The 17,534-nt window shown below is 35.1% G+C and overlaps 2 protein-coding genes and 1 non-coding gene across 5 annotated transcripts; all 3 read left to right on the top strand.

Moving 5' to 3' along the window:
• Positions 1-28: 28 nt before the first annotated feature.
• On the top strand, positions 29-2,277 carry LOC109121434 (pentatricopeptide repeat-containing protein At5g66500, mitochondrial). The gene has a single exon (XM_059739093.1). The coding sequence runs from the start codon at positions 141-143 to the stop codon at positions 1,626-1,628; it is 1,488 nt and encodes a 495-aa protein (XP_059595076.1). The 5' UTR covers positions 29-140; the 3' UTR covers positions 1,629-2,277.
• A 701-nt stretch (positions 2,278-2,978) lies between these two features.
• LOC100255198 (uncharacterized) lies at positions 2,979-3,468 on the top strand. Its single transcript, XR_002030678.2, has 2 exons — positions 2,979-3,129; positions 3,330-3,468. It is a non-coding gene; the product is annotated as an uncharacterized LOC100255198 (transcript).
• A 1,337-nt stretch (positions 3,469-4,805) lies between these two features.
• LOC100265493 (thylakoid membrane protein TERC, chloroplastic) lies at positions 4,806-13,052 on the top strand. Of its 3 annotated transcripts, none has more exons than XM_010655177.3 (14): positions 4,806-5,114; positions 5,198-5,281; positions 5,818-5,885; positions 5,978-6,054; positions 8,341-8,428; positions 8,592-8,672; positions 8,790-8,846; positions 9,071-9,152; positions 10,694-10,743; positions 10,924-10,980; positions 11,089-11,167; positions 11,459-11,517; positions 12,639-12,696; positions 12,801-13,052. In XM_010655177.3, the coding sequence occupies exons 1-14, from the start codon at positions 4,949-4,951 to the stop codon at positions 12,890-12,892; spliced, it is 1,098 nt and encodes a 365-aa protein (XP_010653479.1). In that variant the 5' UTR covers positions 4,806-4,948; the 3' UTR covers positions 12,893-13,052. The 3 variants fall into 3 exon arrangements, with proteins under 3 accessions (XP_010653479.1, XP_002276398.1, XP_010653478.1); XM_002276362.4 differs by having other exon boundaries at positions 4,886-5,114; positions 5,746-5,885; XM_010655176.3 differs by having other exon boundaries at positions 4,886-5,114; positions 5,749-5,885.
• The last annotated feature ends 4,482 nt before the right edge of the window (positions 13,053-17,534 follow it).

A 17,534-nucleotide genomic window follows, 5' to 3' on the forward strand; every position in this document is an offset into this window, starting at 1 on the left:
AAAATAAAGATGAATGATTCTAAATACAATTTAATATTTTATTTAGTTAGAAGAGTGGAAAAAGAGATTCTTTCTCGATATTTCCGTATGTATACCGTTTGAATCAAGGATAGTTGGGTTCGTACCACTTGTTCGATGAAATGCCCCATAGAGACCTCTACACACTCAATTCCCTTATCGCTTCTCACGTTCGCAGTGGAAATGCCGTGGCCGCATTGTCTGTCTTCCGCCGCATTCACCGTGCCGGTTCCCACCTCAATTCCTACACTCTCACTCCTGTTCTGGCTGTGCTTGACCCAATATGTGGAAAACAGGTCCATGCTTTGGCTATCAAAACGGGTTCTGATACTCCAACTGTCACCAAAACTGCGCTTATGGATATGTATTCCAAGTACGGTCAGTTGGGCAGCTCGGTTCGTGTGTTTGAAGAGGTGGGTTTCAAGGACGTTGTGACTTGGAACACTATGCTTTCCAGTTTTGTAAGGCATGGCCGACCCGAGGAAGCTCTCGCTGTTTTCAGAGAAATGCAGAAGGAAGGAGTGTGGTTGAGCGAGTTTACTCTGTGTTCTCTTCTCAAAGCTTGCACCCTTTTGAAGGCCTTTCAACAGGGTAAGCAGGTTCATGCGTTGGTGGTTGTGATGGGTCGCGATTTGGTTGTTCTGGGTACTGCGCTTATTGATTTTTACACTAATGTTGAGTGCATTGGGGAAGCCATGGAAATATTTCACAATTTGAATTGGAAAAAAGATGATGTCATGCGCAATTCTTTGATTTCCGGGTGCGTTCGGAATCGAAGGTACAAAGAGGCATTCTTGATTATGAGTGCAATGAGACCCAATGTAGTTGCAGTTACTAGTGCTCTTGCCGCTTGCTCCAAGAATTCAGATTTGTGGGTTGGGAAGCAGATACACTGTGTGGCAATGCGATTTGGGTTCACATTTGATACCCAATTGTGTAATGTTCTCCTAGACATGTATGCAAAATGCGGGAAAATTTTGAATGCTCGATCACTGTTTGATAGAATGGATAAAAAAGATGTAGTGTCTTGGACAAGCATGATAGATGCATATGGAAATCATGGTCATGGGCTTGAAGCTCTCAAACTGTTCAAGAAGATGGAGGGCGAGGGAAACAGTATCCTGCCAAACTTAGTGACGTTTCTTGCGGTTTTATCAGCTTGTGCGCACTCAGGGATGGTGGAACAGGGCCAAGAATGTTTTAATTTGATCCAGAAGAAATACAGTTTGGATCCAGGTCCTGAACATTATGCCTGCTTCATAGATATCTTAGGCCGGGCAGGTCAGATAGAAGAGGTGTGGCGTCTGTTTAATAATATGATTAAAAATCAAACCAAACCCACAGCTGCAGTATGGGCAGCTATACTGAATGCTTGTAGTCACAACCTGGATGTCTCAAGGGGTGAGTTTGCTGCAAAGAATCTCCTTGAATTAGAGCCAAATAAGCCTGGAAATTATGTACTGCTTTCAAATTTCTATGCAGCTGTTGGAAGGTGGGATTCTGTGAATGAACTAAGAAGCATTATGAGGAAGAAAGGACTGGTTAAAGAAACTGGGAATAGCTGGGTCACTGTTGCACACTGCCATGAAAACATCCAACACATCAATTGAGAAATCAAAACTTGAACATTCTTCAAAGGTTCATCCAATGAGTGAGGTCCAGTACATTTGGATGGATGAGTTGATCATCACTTAAACCAGGTTGGTGGTGGTAGATTAATCACAAACATAATTAAATACATTCATTACCCTATTCCCTAGCATTAACTTCCTCCCAATTGAACCCAGTGGAAACAAATATGAATGTGTTTGGATGTAAAAGAATTCTATACATTTGGAAGAACCATCAGCTGGAATGATCCCAAAGACAACCTTATCTGAAGGCCAGGGAATGGTCTTCAATCAAGATAATTTGCTTCAAGTCTCTGATTCTCCCTATCAGGGTTTCACCAAGTTGTTCTCTTTTCCAAGGCAAGTTATCCTATTGTCTTGGATATGTTTTTGTATTTATGATCTTGAATTTTAATATTTTGATCTTACCCTCTATTTTATTGCTGAGCAAACGTTTGATGAACTCAGTACTAGATCACCTTTTGACCTTTTTAAAAAGGTTTTGGGATTTGTATTTGATGTAAGTTATAACATGGAGGGGGCAGTCAGGTGGGTTGGGTTTGTTGGTGTGTAATCTATTTTGGTTTTTTACTCAATTGCATTGAGTGTTGGTTTTCATGTGCATGGGCAGGAAGCTTTACTCATGTTTTGACTTGGAGTTGTTAATAAGGGAAGTGGGTGGTCACTTTGTTTTTATTTCTTATTCATTTATTTACTTCTTTATTGTTATTTCCTTTTTATCCTTTGTTGCATAATCTTTAAATTCTCATACTCTCTCAGAAAACATTCATGAAATCTACTTAAAAATTTCTAGAGCTTCTTCTTAATATTTTGTTGGATTTCTTTGAAACTGTGACATGAGTTTCGCTATTTTAGTGAGTGGCCATGAAGTTACAGGTTATATAATGATGTGTATCTGATTGTAGCAAGGGTACTTCTAAGACAATTTCATTATTTATCACTCAGAAAAGCTATGGGGGTTCAAATGATCTCATTGCTGCTTTTGTAGCATAGCAAGCTCATATGTAATTCTTCGGACCTGGTTTCAACATTTCCAACTTAATATATTCTTATAGCTTAGTTAGTTAGTTGATGGAAAAATCTGAGCTCTAGATTTTGAACTTGTTTGTTATATCAGGAATGAAAAAGTAGTTCAATTTCTTCTGGCATTTTGAGATTTCTATATGATGTTACTGTTGCAAATTCTTGTGCTATGAGCAGCATTTTCACTTGATTTTTAGTTGGTTCGGTTTCATGAAATTAATAGTCATCGTATTGGTTCTTTTTATCGTTTGTGATTAGTATTTTCCACTTCTATTTCATTGTTTCTGTTCTATGAACTAATAGATATCATATCATTGTGTTTTCTTCTGCTACTTAATCTCATATTCTTGTGATTAATTCTTCTTTTCCACACCCTTTGAATTTTTACAGACATGGAATCAACAAATTTCTTTGCTGGAGTATCGCTACTTCTGCTGCCTGAAGAAAACTGCTTTTGGTAAGTGAAAGTTCATCTCTCACTATCCTACTCTTTGAAAATTGAAGATTGTTTTATAAGAACTTATAAAAGAATTATTCTCTGTATTTGGAACACAGTTATATTTATTTTCGATTGTGGCTTGAAATTTCATTTTGGAATGGATTGTATCACATGAAGCAGCTTGATTTGTGTCTTACTTTTTTATGCTTCTCATGCAGTCAATCATCTGGACTACTTGGGAGTGCAGGAAGCATGGATCTCTAGACCTTGGGTTCCTTCCCATTTTTATAAATATGCATTCTTAAACTGGATTTCCTTCTCTTTTGCATTCATTGGAGCTGTGATCAGAAGAACTAATCTTTGGGATTCTTAATTCAACATGCCATGCAGCAATCTAAGTAGCACCTGATCACTCTTTAATATCATCTCCAGCTGTCTCAAGATAAATTTCTATACCCCTTTTGAGGAGATCACAAATCCTGATGAGGTCGCTTGCAATCCAAGAAAAGGGCATTTCTTAAGATCAACTAAAAAATTATTAGCTTCTCAAATTTCAAACAATTTCCTAAAAGTGACCTCTATTTTTGAGAGGGAGTATGGAATAATATCATCAAAATCAATTAATAGGAAGATGTTGATTTTAAGAAGTGTTTTTGGTATTTATAATATTTGAAAGATAAAAATTTTCAAGTGTTATAAATATTAAATTCACTTCTTAAAATCATTAATAAATATACTTTAAGAGTGTGTATAACAGTGATTATAGAAAACATTTTTAATATTTTTAACATTTGAATGATAAAAAATTTTAAGTATTAAAAATATTAAAAATGTTTTTTAAAATCACTGTGAAATAAATTCTAAATATATTACGTGCATTGCGTGGCATACCTCATAAAGTGTTTCAAACAATCGTTTAGATTTTTTTAAAGTTTGGAGTGAATTTTTATCAATTTTAAACTTTTATAAAATTGTTTTCAAGTCTTAGTAGGGATAGACTACAAATTTGACAAATGGATAACCAACAATCCCCTCCAAAAAAAAAAAAAAAACCCATAGAAACTTTTAAAATCCTTCCATAGCGTGAAAAAATAAAAATAAAAGTAGGAATTGTTATACAAATTTACATTATATTTCATCAGAGTAAGAGACAAGAGACATTGCATCAGTGTGTATAATCTCACAGATTAGCAATATGACTTTTTCCAACATTTCTAATTTACAATCTAATTAGACAACATTTTGCTTCAAGCATATAAAATACTAACGGTAAACTTTGACAAAAAGAATCAATGGTGGGAAAAGGTGAAAGGGTTTGCTTTTGATCCAAAATTGAATGAATTGAATCAAACAAATTGAATCGATATTAAAGTAGATTGGTTTGGGTGTAATATAAAATGGTTTACGTGGAGGATAGTATATTTCAAAAATCAATCATAAATATAAAAAAAATGTATTAATTGATGAAAATGAATGAAAAGACAGTTAATTTGTAAAACTATCATCTCATATTTTTTAATTTGGAAAGCAATTTTTTTGACATAAATACCCTTAAACATGTTGATTATTTACATATGTATTTTAAAATAAAATATTATTTTTGTAAGAAGAAAAAAATGAGGGTTTTATTGTTCAAAATGAATATCTTTTAAGTTAATTTTACAAATTGGGGGTGATTTGTTCCATTTTAATAAAATAACGCTAGAAAAAACATTTCAATGGAGGGAGGAGGAGGCTAAAATGGTAAATTAGCTTCACAAAATAAGTGAGGATGATTTTATCTGGGAATAATTTCATTTGTGTGTCTCAACACTCTCGACTCTGAAGAGGTTTCCGCATGGCGGCATTGTGTGGCATTTACTATGGCGTCCGAACCCCTCTGAAATTCGACTCCACCTCCACCTCCACCAGGGTTTTTTCCTTTCAAGCTCTCAAATGGACCACCACCAGGTCCACCACCAGGCTTCGATTCACTTTCCCCCATTTTCCTCCACTCTCTGCAGGTCTTCTCCCTCTTTCAATTTCTCTCTCGCCTTATATCCTATAATAATTCTTTTATCTTTCTTTTATTGGGTCTGGCTTGCAGTCCGTAATGCCGGTGGTGCTAGGTGTTCCCCACTCGCTTGCTCCAGAAGAACCCAACAGGGGGAGGACGGTTTATCTACTTCAGGTGAAACTGAAACTCCTTCTTCTGAAACTATTAATACTGTCTAGGGTTTATTACTGGCATCTGAATAGTTTCTCTCGAAAGCAATGCATTCTGACATTTGGGAACCTAATTGAATTGGGTTTAAAGTGTTCCAGCATGGTAAGCACAATGGGTTCTGATTGTCGCATTTTGATTAGCAGTAAATTATGTTTTCAACCTATAAACACCTTTTGGTGTTCATTGTATGTAACATCCTGTCTACCTTGGTGTATAAAGAAATTGCTTTCTAAGTGTAATTCAACAGTAAAAGCAGAGTCTCACTTGAAGGACACCCTTTGATAGACCTGTTTTCTGATATTCCAAGAAATTTTTTATGTTTCCTTCTGATTTTTTCATGTATCATCCCCATCCACAAAACATTTTAAGATCACGCAGGTTCATTTTTAATGTATTCCAATATAATGTGATGGGAAACGAATATGCAGAAGGCGAGAGGATCAGTGCCCCTTATGATGGCCTTAGCAATGTTGCTGTGCCTCACAATTGCATTTCTGCAGGTAATCCAGAAGAAATAACCCAGGGCCCTGAAACTTATGTATCCTCCATTAGAACTGTTGCTTTATGGGTAAGTGCCTCTCAGCTTACTGTCTGTTATGTATTGATTTCTTGTTTCTGTTATTGGCTAGAGTAAATTATTGTAGTAGTCGATTCTTGTAGGTGTGCATGGCTGTGATATTTGGTGTTGGTGTGGGGTTTAAAGATGGAGTTGGCAAAGCATCGGAGTTTTTTGCTGGGTATGAAGGAACATGGCTCTTTATGGCATAATTGTAAAAATTACCCATGTGCGGATTGGATATTTGTCGTTGTTGTATGAACTTTTATGTTCTTCCTTTGAAATCTTGTTAGGTTTGCATGTCATACCTTCCTCTCACTGTTATTTATAAAGACCATTTTCCATAACGAGAAAGAAGGGTATATAAGTTCTTTTGAAGCAAGAATCTCAATGCAAGTGATGGTTAATTACAAACCTTTGTGAGGGTGTAAACTTTCACTTAGTACACATTGTCGTTCAGTCTTACTACTTCTGCACATGAACCTCAAGTAATTGAAAATCAGAAGATGATAATGCTGCTAGTCTCCATAAAAGAAAGAAAGAAATAATGACCCTAGAGAAATTTTTATTTATTTATTTCTGCTTTTGCTATATTCTTGCATTGTTGGAATGTCTCGGTATTAACTACCCTATTGCAAATGAAACATAAATGCATCCCATAGAATGCATATATTTAAAGAAGCAAGCATGCTATACGATTTCTTTTGCATGTGCGCACTTATATGTGCATGTATGTGTGTGTTTGTGTTTAAACTTGAAAATATGTATTCCTTGCATACTCATCCTTCTAAGAGAGATCTAATTGGAGCGATATGACCTTTATAGTCAAGAAGTTTGTGTAGATTTATTGTAGCCACCACCACCACCATCATTATTATACACACTTTTGAGATTTTAGTGTTCATTATTAATAATTATCATTTTTTGAACTCTTCTGGAGGCTCTAAATCTCTCTTGATAACTCTTTATATAAATTATTTTCTTCTTTTATTTTATCTTACTTTTTGCCTTTTGCTTGTCCCTTCTTTCTTTGCCACTTGTTTGGTTATTTGGTTGGATGTTATGACTGCCATATGGACAAAGGAAACCAACCACATGTATTCACAATAGTGATGAACTTGGGCATGTTGGGAGCCAAATAGAAGATCTACCTAATCTTACCTCACTTGGAGGTTTTCAACCCAAGGTCGGATTGGATTGAGTTGCTTGGGTTATGAGAAACTATTTCATTTGTAAATTTACTTAACTTGCATCTGTTAATATGTCGATCACTTTGTCACTTGTTCCTAAAAAAACAAACTTTATAAAGTAGCGCTTCTAGATATAGAAGTAAATAGGTTGCAAGGATAATATAAAAAATTTGTTCTCATTGTTTCTCTCTTTACCTATATAAAAAAAAGATAATATAACAAATTTGTATTTAAATATGGGATGAAAATAATTCTTATCCTGTATAATGAAACAATTGGTTTGAGTTTGAAACTTCGAATAAGGTTTTCTATTTCTGTATATAATTACTGGAACAATTAGTTATTTTTTGGCTTCATATACTGTTTTATATGCTTTATTTAATTTTGCACCGTTTGTGACAAAAGCAAACTTAATATAGACTCGCTGTTGCTTAAAATATCAAATACTATAGCTAATTTTTAACAACTTATAATTTATATTTGTTTTTAACCAAATCACTAATATTCCATTTAAAACTAGAAGTTGAGGTATTTAGTCTAATAACATAGATACATGAGATTATATATTGTGCGTATGTTTTTGTTAAATTAGGTTTGAAGTTAGTGAAGTCTCCACTTAAACCCAACCCAACCTGACATTTTTCAACCTAAGCTTACCTTTTTCAGCTGGTTAGGCTCAAAATCATCTAAGTTGTTACCCTAGCTTAAATCTTGGGCCCTTTTTTGCATTGCTTTCTGAAGTAGTATCTTAAACTAAAAGGGAAGACAAGTATGGATATAGCTTTTGATTTGGATTTGTTAGATAACCAATTTTCCTAAAAGCTTAAGCTTGTAGGATTTGAATCCATAATGTATATCATGCTCTTTAACACCTTTTCTCACGTGTGGCCACTGGCCGCATACCTCCACATGGATAGATACTCAGATCCATAGGTAAACAACCATAATCAGCCTCTTTGGGGCTTATTTAATAAATTGGGGAAATAAATATGCAGTGGGCTTGAACACATGATCTCCCACCAAACTAGGCTTTGATATCATGTCGAACAACCAATTTTCCTAAAAGTTTAAATTTGTAGGATTTGAGTTCATGATGTATAGCATGCTCTTTAACAGGATTATTACACTGACTTTGAATTTGGGAATTGCCTTGGGTTATAAAAATCGTTTCTGCTGACTGCATGTTCTACTATGTTTATTCTTGAATTTTTGGCTTTATATTTGTTTTGCTTTGTTAACCAATTTCTTCCATAATTATCCTTATTGATTCTTTTCAGGTATTTATTGGAGCAAAGTTTGTCCGTGGACAATCTATTTGTCTTTGTTTTGATTTTCAAGTACTTTCAAGTACCAACAATGTATCAGGTTGGTATTGGCATTTTGTAATCTAGATGGTATATCATGCAACATTCTGGTGCTATAGGTTTTGGTCGTTTTTCTATTATTTTTTATTCATATTTTTTTTTATACTGAGGCTTTTACATGTCAATTGGCAGTAACAGAAATTTGTATGATGTTGCAAATGTAGGGTCGGGTTCTTTCATATGGTATTGCTGGTGCAATTATCTTTCGTTTGTCATTGATACTTCTAGGAACCGCCACCCTTCAGGTGAAATTCCATGTGTATGAATTTATTTATTTTTATTATTATTATTTTTTTTCACTTCATGGTTCTATTGCTGTTAATTGGATTTCTTTCTGAAATTTTGGCTGGGTTATATGAAAGAGGTTTGAAGCAGTAAACCTATTATTCGCTGCAATACTTCTGTTCTCATCATTCAAGGTGCCATTTCTCTTCTAAACTGATATAGCAATTCTTGATGCAATATCTATTTTAATTTTCTTTCCTCTGTGGATTTAAGCAAGTTATTAGTAATCTTATCCAGTGGATATATTTTTGCAGGTAGATCACAGCCCTAACATATTTTCTGCTTCTATATGTATTCTGCTGTGTGGATTTCTGCAAGTAAGTTATATGATTCCTATTTTTCTCTTGTTTATAAACAGCTATTTGCTGCTGATGAAGATGAGACAGACCTATCCAACAACTTTGTAGTGAAGACATGCCAGAAATTCATTCCTGTGACTGGTAACTATCTTGTCTTTCTATGCATATAGACATATGTATATACATATATAGATGTCACAGGAGGTTGTCAATAGTTTTTTTTTTGTAATTTTTATGAACTAGTTAAGTTTTTCCAACCTGAGATGGAATTTTAGTAGTTTGACTTAATGTGGTTCCATAATCATTAAACTTGTTTTACACAGCCAAAATCAGAAAAATTGCACTCTGAAACCTAAGAAATTATGTCTTGAATGTGACAGCATTGGTCACTTCTGTTTTCTTCAGTATAAATTTGTGGTTGTATGGTTCAAAGCTGGCATGTCCTGTGCTGCCATATAGATAAGAATCCTTATCAATGGGAGTTTTCCAAATTTGTTTCAGATTTCTGCTTGTTAGTCATTACACATTTGCTTTAATTATTGGTGTATTGTTGTTGATAACATTTTCTTTCCTCCTATAGCAAAATATATTCCAACTTTCCATTCTTGATGCCTGAATATTCTTGCCTCTAGTGCAATGCTTCAAGTTCCCACTGTTACTCCCTTTGATGTCCCGGCTTATTGTTGGACAAAGAATGCTACCAATCACCATCAAGATCTATAGTGAAGAGAGCACTTCAATGAAGAAATAATAGGATGATAATAATTATCGTGTTAAAAATTTGAGAATCTAGTACTTTGAATCTTTCTGTGAAATGAGCTATAAGTTGGGGTGGGCTAAGCTTGGGCTCAAATATAGCCAGAAGCAGGGGCCAGTGACTCAAGCTCAGCCCAGTCCAATCTAAGGCACTCTCAGCTTGAGCGAGCCCTTTTGTGAAATTAACCTTAGATTAGGTTCAAACTGGCCTGATATTTGACCTTCTCATTACAATTGTTAGAACTCAACACATAGTTCTACTCAGTTAACCACAAAGTACATTCTTAACCATATAGTCTAGGATATTTCTGTAGGCTCAAAACATAACATGCTAGGAGGGCATATACCCAGGTCCTTTTTTCTGATCCAACTCCAGGTTGAGTATAGGCCAGCCCAAGCTCAGTCCTTGTTAGATGGGCTCTAGAAAATCAAATATGAAGAATGAAGAGATAGAAAATAGGATTTGAGACGAAATACAAAGAAATGAAAGGGGATCAAGTGTATTTGTACTGACTCTGAGATTAACATTGTCCATTTCCATCCAGTAATTACTCTGGAGTCTGGACTCAACTTGGCTCAAGTATGCATAAGAAAGGTAGTTTGTGATAAGGATTTGTGGAGTCAGATTGTATGTATCAAATCATTCCTCTCACAGATTTTCCTACACTTTCGTTTTCTTAATATTGCTTTCTATAAACTTGATAGCTAACATTCAATCTTTGAAGTAGAATGTATGACAACAGTGATGAGAACTGTGCAAGAAAGCCTCCTAGGCTTTTGAGGAGCTGTTTTTTCTCTTTTTCTTTTTCCTTCTTTTTCAAATCTGAAGAAATATTTTATTTGCTAAAAATGATTATGTTGTTGGCAGATTATGTTGTGCTAGCTGATGTTTATGGTCCAAGATTTGTTTGTTCTTAATGTTGCAGCTAATTATGATGGCAATCTATTCGTAACAATTCAAGATGGTGTCTGGAAAGTAAGTCATTGATGGGATTGTGTTGACTTATCAACATCTTACTCTACGCCCTATAAAATGGGTTAGAATTTTTCTGCAGATCAGGAAATCGGACTATTTCAACTTAGAGGTTTATATGTAATTTACTGTGTTAAATTAATATTTATTCAATTTCTAACAGGAATCAAACATTTTGGGCAGGCCACTCCTTTACTCCTTACAGTAGTAGTTATTGAGCTCAGTGACATTGCATTTGCTGTGCGTTCTTGTTATCCCTCATCTATATCAGGCATTTACATTCTTAGAGTTCACACTTTGCTGTTCAATTGGAATGAAAATTATTATGCGTTCCTTTCTTTTCTTTAGGTCGACTCAATACCAGCGGTTTTTGGTGTTACACGGGATCCTTTCATAGTTTTTACATCTAATCTCTTTGCCATCTTAGGTAATTTCTGTTTTTTACATTTTTATATAGGCTCTATCAAATGTACTCAGGTTGCACCCCTTTTGCATTTTATACTATTTCATTGGTTTTCATGTAAAAGAGTTAATTCTTATTATCATATTATTTTGCATGCATATGATCATTATCTTGGCTATGTTTCTTATGCTATTAGACTGACTTTTGATCATATCAGAAATGCATTTAGAATGTCATTTGGATTTTAACCTTTGATTAAGATTGCTTGCCTTTTATTAGCAGGAGACTAATTGGCAATTATTCCATTCAATGTAGGTTTGAGGTCACTTTACACACTTATTTCTGAAAGCATGTCAGAATTGGAGTATCTACAGGTAAAAGATTGATTTACTGCATGTGAATTTATGATGCAAAGTTCTACTGTCTAAGGACATACGATGCATGCACTTTTCAAATGTCCCCTAACTGGTATTATGATCCAGTTGATAGAATTAGAACTTGACATCATCCACAATTAGTGCTAAAGATTGCTATTTCTTCCAAAATGGAAGCATTATGCTGTTTGCAATATAAACTGTGAGCTTCTTCTTCACATCCTTCTTCAATAGGCTAGGATCTTTAGGAAAGAAACTCATCATTTTATTTTGTTATAATGATACTGTATTAGTGTATTGCATTATTTGGGGACCTGGGAAATAATCCCTTCAGTAATGAGTATTGGTCAGAGACAGTATTCATATAATGGAGGGAGGGGACTAAGACAATGGATTAGGGTACTACTCAATTTAACAAGCTATAAACCGAATGGCATTTCCTGAGAGAACAAGTTATGCAACAATCTTTTTTCTGTATTGAATGTCAAATCCACTCAGTGGAATGGAATATAACCTTTTACTCATCTTTTTATTGACAAAACACACTAAAAAAAGGCAATATAATGGAACATTTTTTTTCTTTCTTTCTTTCTGGTTTTTTATTTTCCTTTTTGGGAGATGAAGTGGGTGTAGCTTTGGTTTTGTTGGGGTGTAACTTTGCCATAAATCTTTTCTCCAGCATTTTTTTGTAATACAGGTCATGGCTTTTATTGAATGCTTCTCAGTTTTTATTTGCCTTAAATGAATACATCAGTAATGGATTTTGGAATACAATCGGATTTCCAGAGGTCTGAAGTTTTGCTCATCTGAGTTCTTATATGACTAGATGGTGATTCCTTGGGAAGTTTAGTCAGTTTTTAGTCTAAGCACCGAGTTGATGTATGAATAGCCAAGGAGATCATGGAGAAGCTTTGCAAACCAGAAATTTGATAGAACTGGTCAAGTTTTAGGTGCAAATTGCAAAGATGAGGAATTGTTTGTCATTTTCAATGTCATTGTAGTATTGTGTGTGGACTCTTTATTATTTATTATTCTTCCAATCCACACCATGTGCTTATATTCACAGCATGTTAACAGGGTTGGATATTTCTTATTGACACAATCTTCTTTTTCCTGGTCAGCCATCCATTGGTGTTGTTCTGGGCTTTATTGGGTGTAAGATGATCTCAGATTTCTTTGGTGGGTATTTCTAAGATGCAAATGACTCGTTTCTTTTGTTCTCTATGCAATTTTATATACATTATCCTGTAGAAAAACTTAAAATATCTCAATTCTCGCTGCAGGATTCCATGTATCAACTGAGGCTTCTCTCGGTTTTGTCGCTACAAGTCTTGGTGCTGGGGTACTGTTGAGTCTAATGAAGAAATCTGACTAGCCAAAGGAGCTGGGACAGTTGATTGATTTGTTTTAAAATTTACAACAGGCAGTCACATTGTTGCTCTTTGTCTGTTCCAGTCCAATTTACAATCGGCCACCAACTGTGAAACTGATATTTATCTGGCTTTGATGGTAATAATAGATTTCATTGACTATCATTATAATTATATTAAAATATTTCAATAAATCATTTTAGAAATAAACTTAAAATCATACATAATTTTAAAATTTTCATTTCTAAAAATATTTTTATTTTTCTTAATCAAATGCTTCTTTTTTTTTTTTTTAAGTAAAAAAGAATAAAAATATTTTTAGAAAATAAAAATAAAAAATAAGAATTATTTTTAGAAAAACTAAAAATGTTTTTTAAAAAAATAAAAAATAGAAAAATAGAAATTTTTTTCTAAACTCATACAATTTTTTAACTAATTTTATCAAACATAGAATTAATTTTCTACAGTTTTTATTTATTATTATTCTTTTTTCCTAGCGGAGCTAAAAACATTGAAAAAAATAATAATAAAAAATAAAACCACTGTATTTCATCTTGTAATTAAATCCAACGGCTGAGAGAAGAGCCCAGGATTTCATCTTGTAACCGCCCTCCCACTGTATTTCTCCTCCGCCGCTCGCTGACTTCCGCATAGCGTCATTGCTCGCAATGGCGTGGAACCAGTCCGTATCTCTCTTCCGGATGATGACTTCCGTGATGAGAATTTAAATTGCATAGGATCACATGTTGACAATTGAGCATGCATTTAACAGCAAAATTCAATCCGTTACCTTGGTTCGTGCTTTGGGAAGTCATTTCTGCTCTCCTTTGATATCCAATAATCTGCTTTTTGGGTGCGTGATGGTCCGAGAATGAGCGATCACTGAACTCTTCCCTTGTCTCCCAAAATTCAGTCCAAAGTGGAGTGTGTGAGTGTGTTTGCCGGGAGAGCTCTCAAAGAGAAGAAAGGATGCCCTCCCTAAAATGCAAACACATCTCTCTATATATATATACAAATAAATACATACATACATATATATATATATATATATATATATATATATATATATATATATATATATATATATTGCACATTACACACTTTAGTTGGACGACTTGACTTAATGAGTCAGTCAAGTGAATTAGGGTGAGCCCATAAAAAATAAAGCAACAATATGTGTCCAGTCCCATTATGGACCACAATGCAAAAATAAATTAACACTGATTTATGATATTATCAAATTAATTATGTAAGTCCACACATAAAAATTCCAACAATTCTCCCACTTGGACTACATAATCAAACATCACAACATATACATAATCATAAATCAATGTCCCATAGAATCTCATCAGAAATAAATAATCAAAAGCAATCATATATGCTTCATTGCTTGATTCATAGGGAAATGTACAATAATAACAATTCTTTCAACAATAACATAGTATTACAATACCAAAAAATGGCTCCCACTAACTTAATACAACCTAGGCTTCCAACAACCCCATTTGAGATACATGTTCCTGAAACGCAATTATGGGTAAGCTTTTTGTTAATGGATCCGCCAACCTACTTTTTGTGGACATGTGTTCAATATCAATAAGAGACTCTGCCACTTTCTCCTTAACAAAATAGAACTTTACATCAATATGTTTGAAGTGATAAATACTCCTAGTGTTCTTGGAGAAAGCAACAGCTGCGGAATTATCACAAAATAATTTCAGCGATCTAGAAATGGAGTCAACAACTCCTAAAGCTGAAACAAAATTCCGCATCCACATAGCATGACAACAAGCCTCATAACATGCCACATACTCTGCCTCCATAGTTGAGGATGCTGTAAGTGTCTGCTTGACACTTTTCCAAGATACAGCTCTTCCTGCCATCATAAAAATATAGCCCGTAGTGGATTTCTTATCATCTATGCAGCCAGCAAAATCAGCATCACAAAACCCAACTACATCAAGTAAGCTGGTGCGCTGATATGTCAACATTAAGTCCTTAGTTCCTTGCAAATACCTAAGGACCTTCTTAGCTGCTTTCCAATGTTGACTCCCAGGATTGCTCAAGTACCTTCCTAACATGCCCACAACAAAAGCAATATCAGGGCATGTACATACTTGAGCATATATAAGGCTGCCCACCACAGATGAATAAGGAATGGTCTTCATTTCCTCTCTCTCATCATCATTTTGAGGACACTGAGCTTTTGAAAATTTATCACCCTTCACAATTGGCGCTTTAGTAGATTTACAGTTGTGCATATTGAACCTCTTCAATATCCTTTCAATATATGCTCTTTGAGACAATTTAAGCACTCCATTAGCCCTATCACGAAGAATCTTTATGCCTAAGACATAAAAAGCCTCACCAAGATCCTTCATGTCAAAATGGGTTGACAACATGTGCTTTGTCTCAATCAACAAGTCAAGATCATTTTATGCGAGTAGTATATCATCAACATATAAAACAAGAAATATGTAACTACTCCCACTGACCCTCAAATATATGCATCTGTCAACTGTATTTTTTTTAAAGCCATTTTGGGTGATAATCTTATCAAACTTCAGATACCACTGCCTCGAAGCCTGTTTAAGACCATAAATGGACTTATTGAGCTTGTAAACTAAATCTTCCTTTCCAACTTCTACAAAACCAATAGGTTGCTCCATATACACCTCCTCATCCAAATCACCATTCAAGAAAGCTGTCTTGACATCCATCTGATGTAGCTCCAAGTCAAAATGAGCTACGATGACCATAATCACTCTAAAAGAGTCCTTGGTTGACACAGGTGAGAAGGTTTCTTTGAAATCAATTCCTTCTCTTTGACTATAACTTTTAACCACAAGTCTAGCTTTATATCTCTTTATTTTCCCGCTAGAATCACGTTTGGTCTTAAAGACCCACTTGCACCCAACTGGTTTACAACCATGAGGCAATTCAACCAAGTCCCAAACACCATTCATATACATAGAATTCATTTCATCATCCATGGCTTCTTTCCAAGATATGAATTGAGGACAATGAATTACTTCTTGGTAAGTGACTGGATCAAAAGCATCATAACTATCATACTCATGCTCCTGCAAATAAACCATATAATCATCTGAAATAGCCGGCCTACGAACCCTCTGTGATCTTCTCAAAGGAACCTCATTAACAACTGTATCATCTACAGGAAGGTCGGATTCCACTTGATCACCATGCTCTCCTTGATTAGTGGCTGGCTGTTGGACAATAGGAACATGAGATGTAGGAAAAGGAATCACAACATGCTTTTCTCCAAAAGGTATTTCACGAGGCATAAAATTTGGATCAACATTAACTTCATCCTCAAAATATACAGCCCTGTCTGATTCAATGATCCTGGTGGTATGAGATGGACAATAGAATTTGGAACTCCTTGATCCAATGCAATAGCCAACAAAGAAACCACTAATGGTTTTAGGATCAAGTTTCTTTGACTGTGGGTTATAGGGCCTAACCTCAGCCTTACATCCCCAAACATGGAAATGGTGAAGACTGGGTTTCTTTCCTGACCATAGCTCATAAGGTGTCTTAGGCACAGACTTACTGGGCACTTGATTCAAAATATATGCCGCAGTCCTTAAGGCTTCACCCCATAGAAATTCTGGTAAAGAGGAATTGGACAACATGCACCTCACCATATCTAACAATGTGCGATTCCTCATTTCTGCAACCCCATTCTGTTGAGGAGTGCCTGGCAATGTATATTTCGCATCAATGCCACATTCCAACAGAAACTTAGCAAATGGTCCAGGATTCCGTCCAGTCTCATCATATCTCCCATAATACTCGCCACCTTTATCAGACTTCACAGCTTTAATGGGCTTTCCCAACTGCAACTCCACCTTAGCCTTAAAGGCTTTGAACACATTCAGGGAGTCAGATTTCTCATGGATTAGTTCAACATAACCAAATCTAGAGAAATCATCAATAAAAGTGATGAAATATCTATAACCCCCTAAAGCAGTTGGTGACAAAGGACCACATATATCTGTGTGGATCAAGTCTAAAGTACTTCCACACCTATCAATCTTCTCCTTTCTGGTCTTTGCTGTCATCTTCCCCTTTAAGCAAACAACACAAGTTTCGAAGTCTGAGAAATCAAGATTAGAAAGCACACCATCTTTCACCAATCTCTCTAATCTTTGCCTAGAAATATGACCTAGGCGTTTGTGCCACAACATGGAAGAACTCAAATTCATTCTAGCACGCTTGCAACCAACAACAGAATTAACAGAGGATGAATCACATAATAAACCATGATGCAAACTGAGACTATAAAGATTTCCAAACAAAACACCATTGCCAATTAAGACTGAGTTGCAAAAAATATCCACTTTTCCACCTCCAAAGTGAAAAAAATAACCATGTCTATCCAAAGAAGATACAGAAATCAGATTCCTCCTAAGTGAGGGTATAAAAGCCACATTGTGTAACAACAAAAAGCTTTATGTGATCAACTTCAGCTTTATCATGCCAAAAAATTCCACTTTCACTTTGCTTCCGTCACCCATATACACACATTCTTCATGCTTTGACGACTTCCTTCTGTTTGTCATCTCCTGCAAAGAATTAGTGACATGAATAGTGGCACCAGTATCTAACCACCAAGAATTG

Source organism: Vitis vinifera, chromosome 8 (assembly GCF_030704535.1).
Source record: "Vitis vinifera cultivar Pinot Noir 40024 chromosome 8, ASM3070453v1".
NCBI lineage: Eukaryota > Viridiplantae > Streptophyta > Magnoliopsida > Vitales > Vitaceae > Vitis > Vitis vinifera.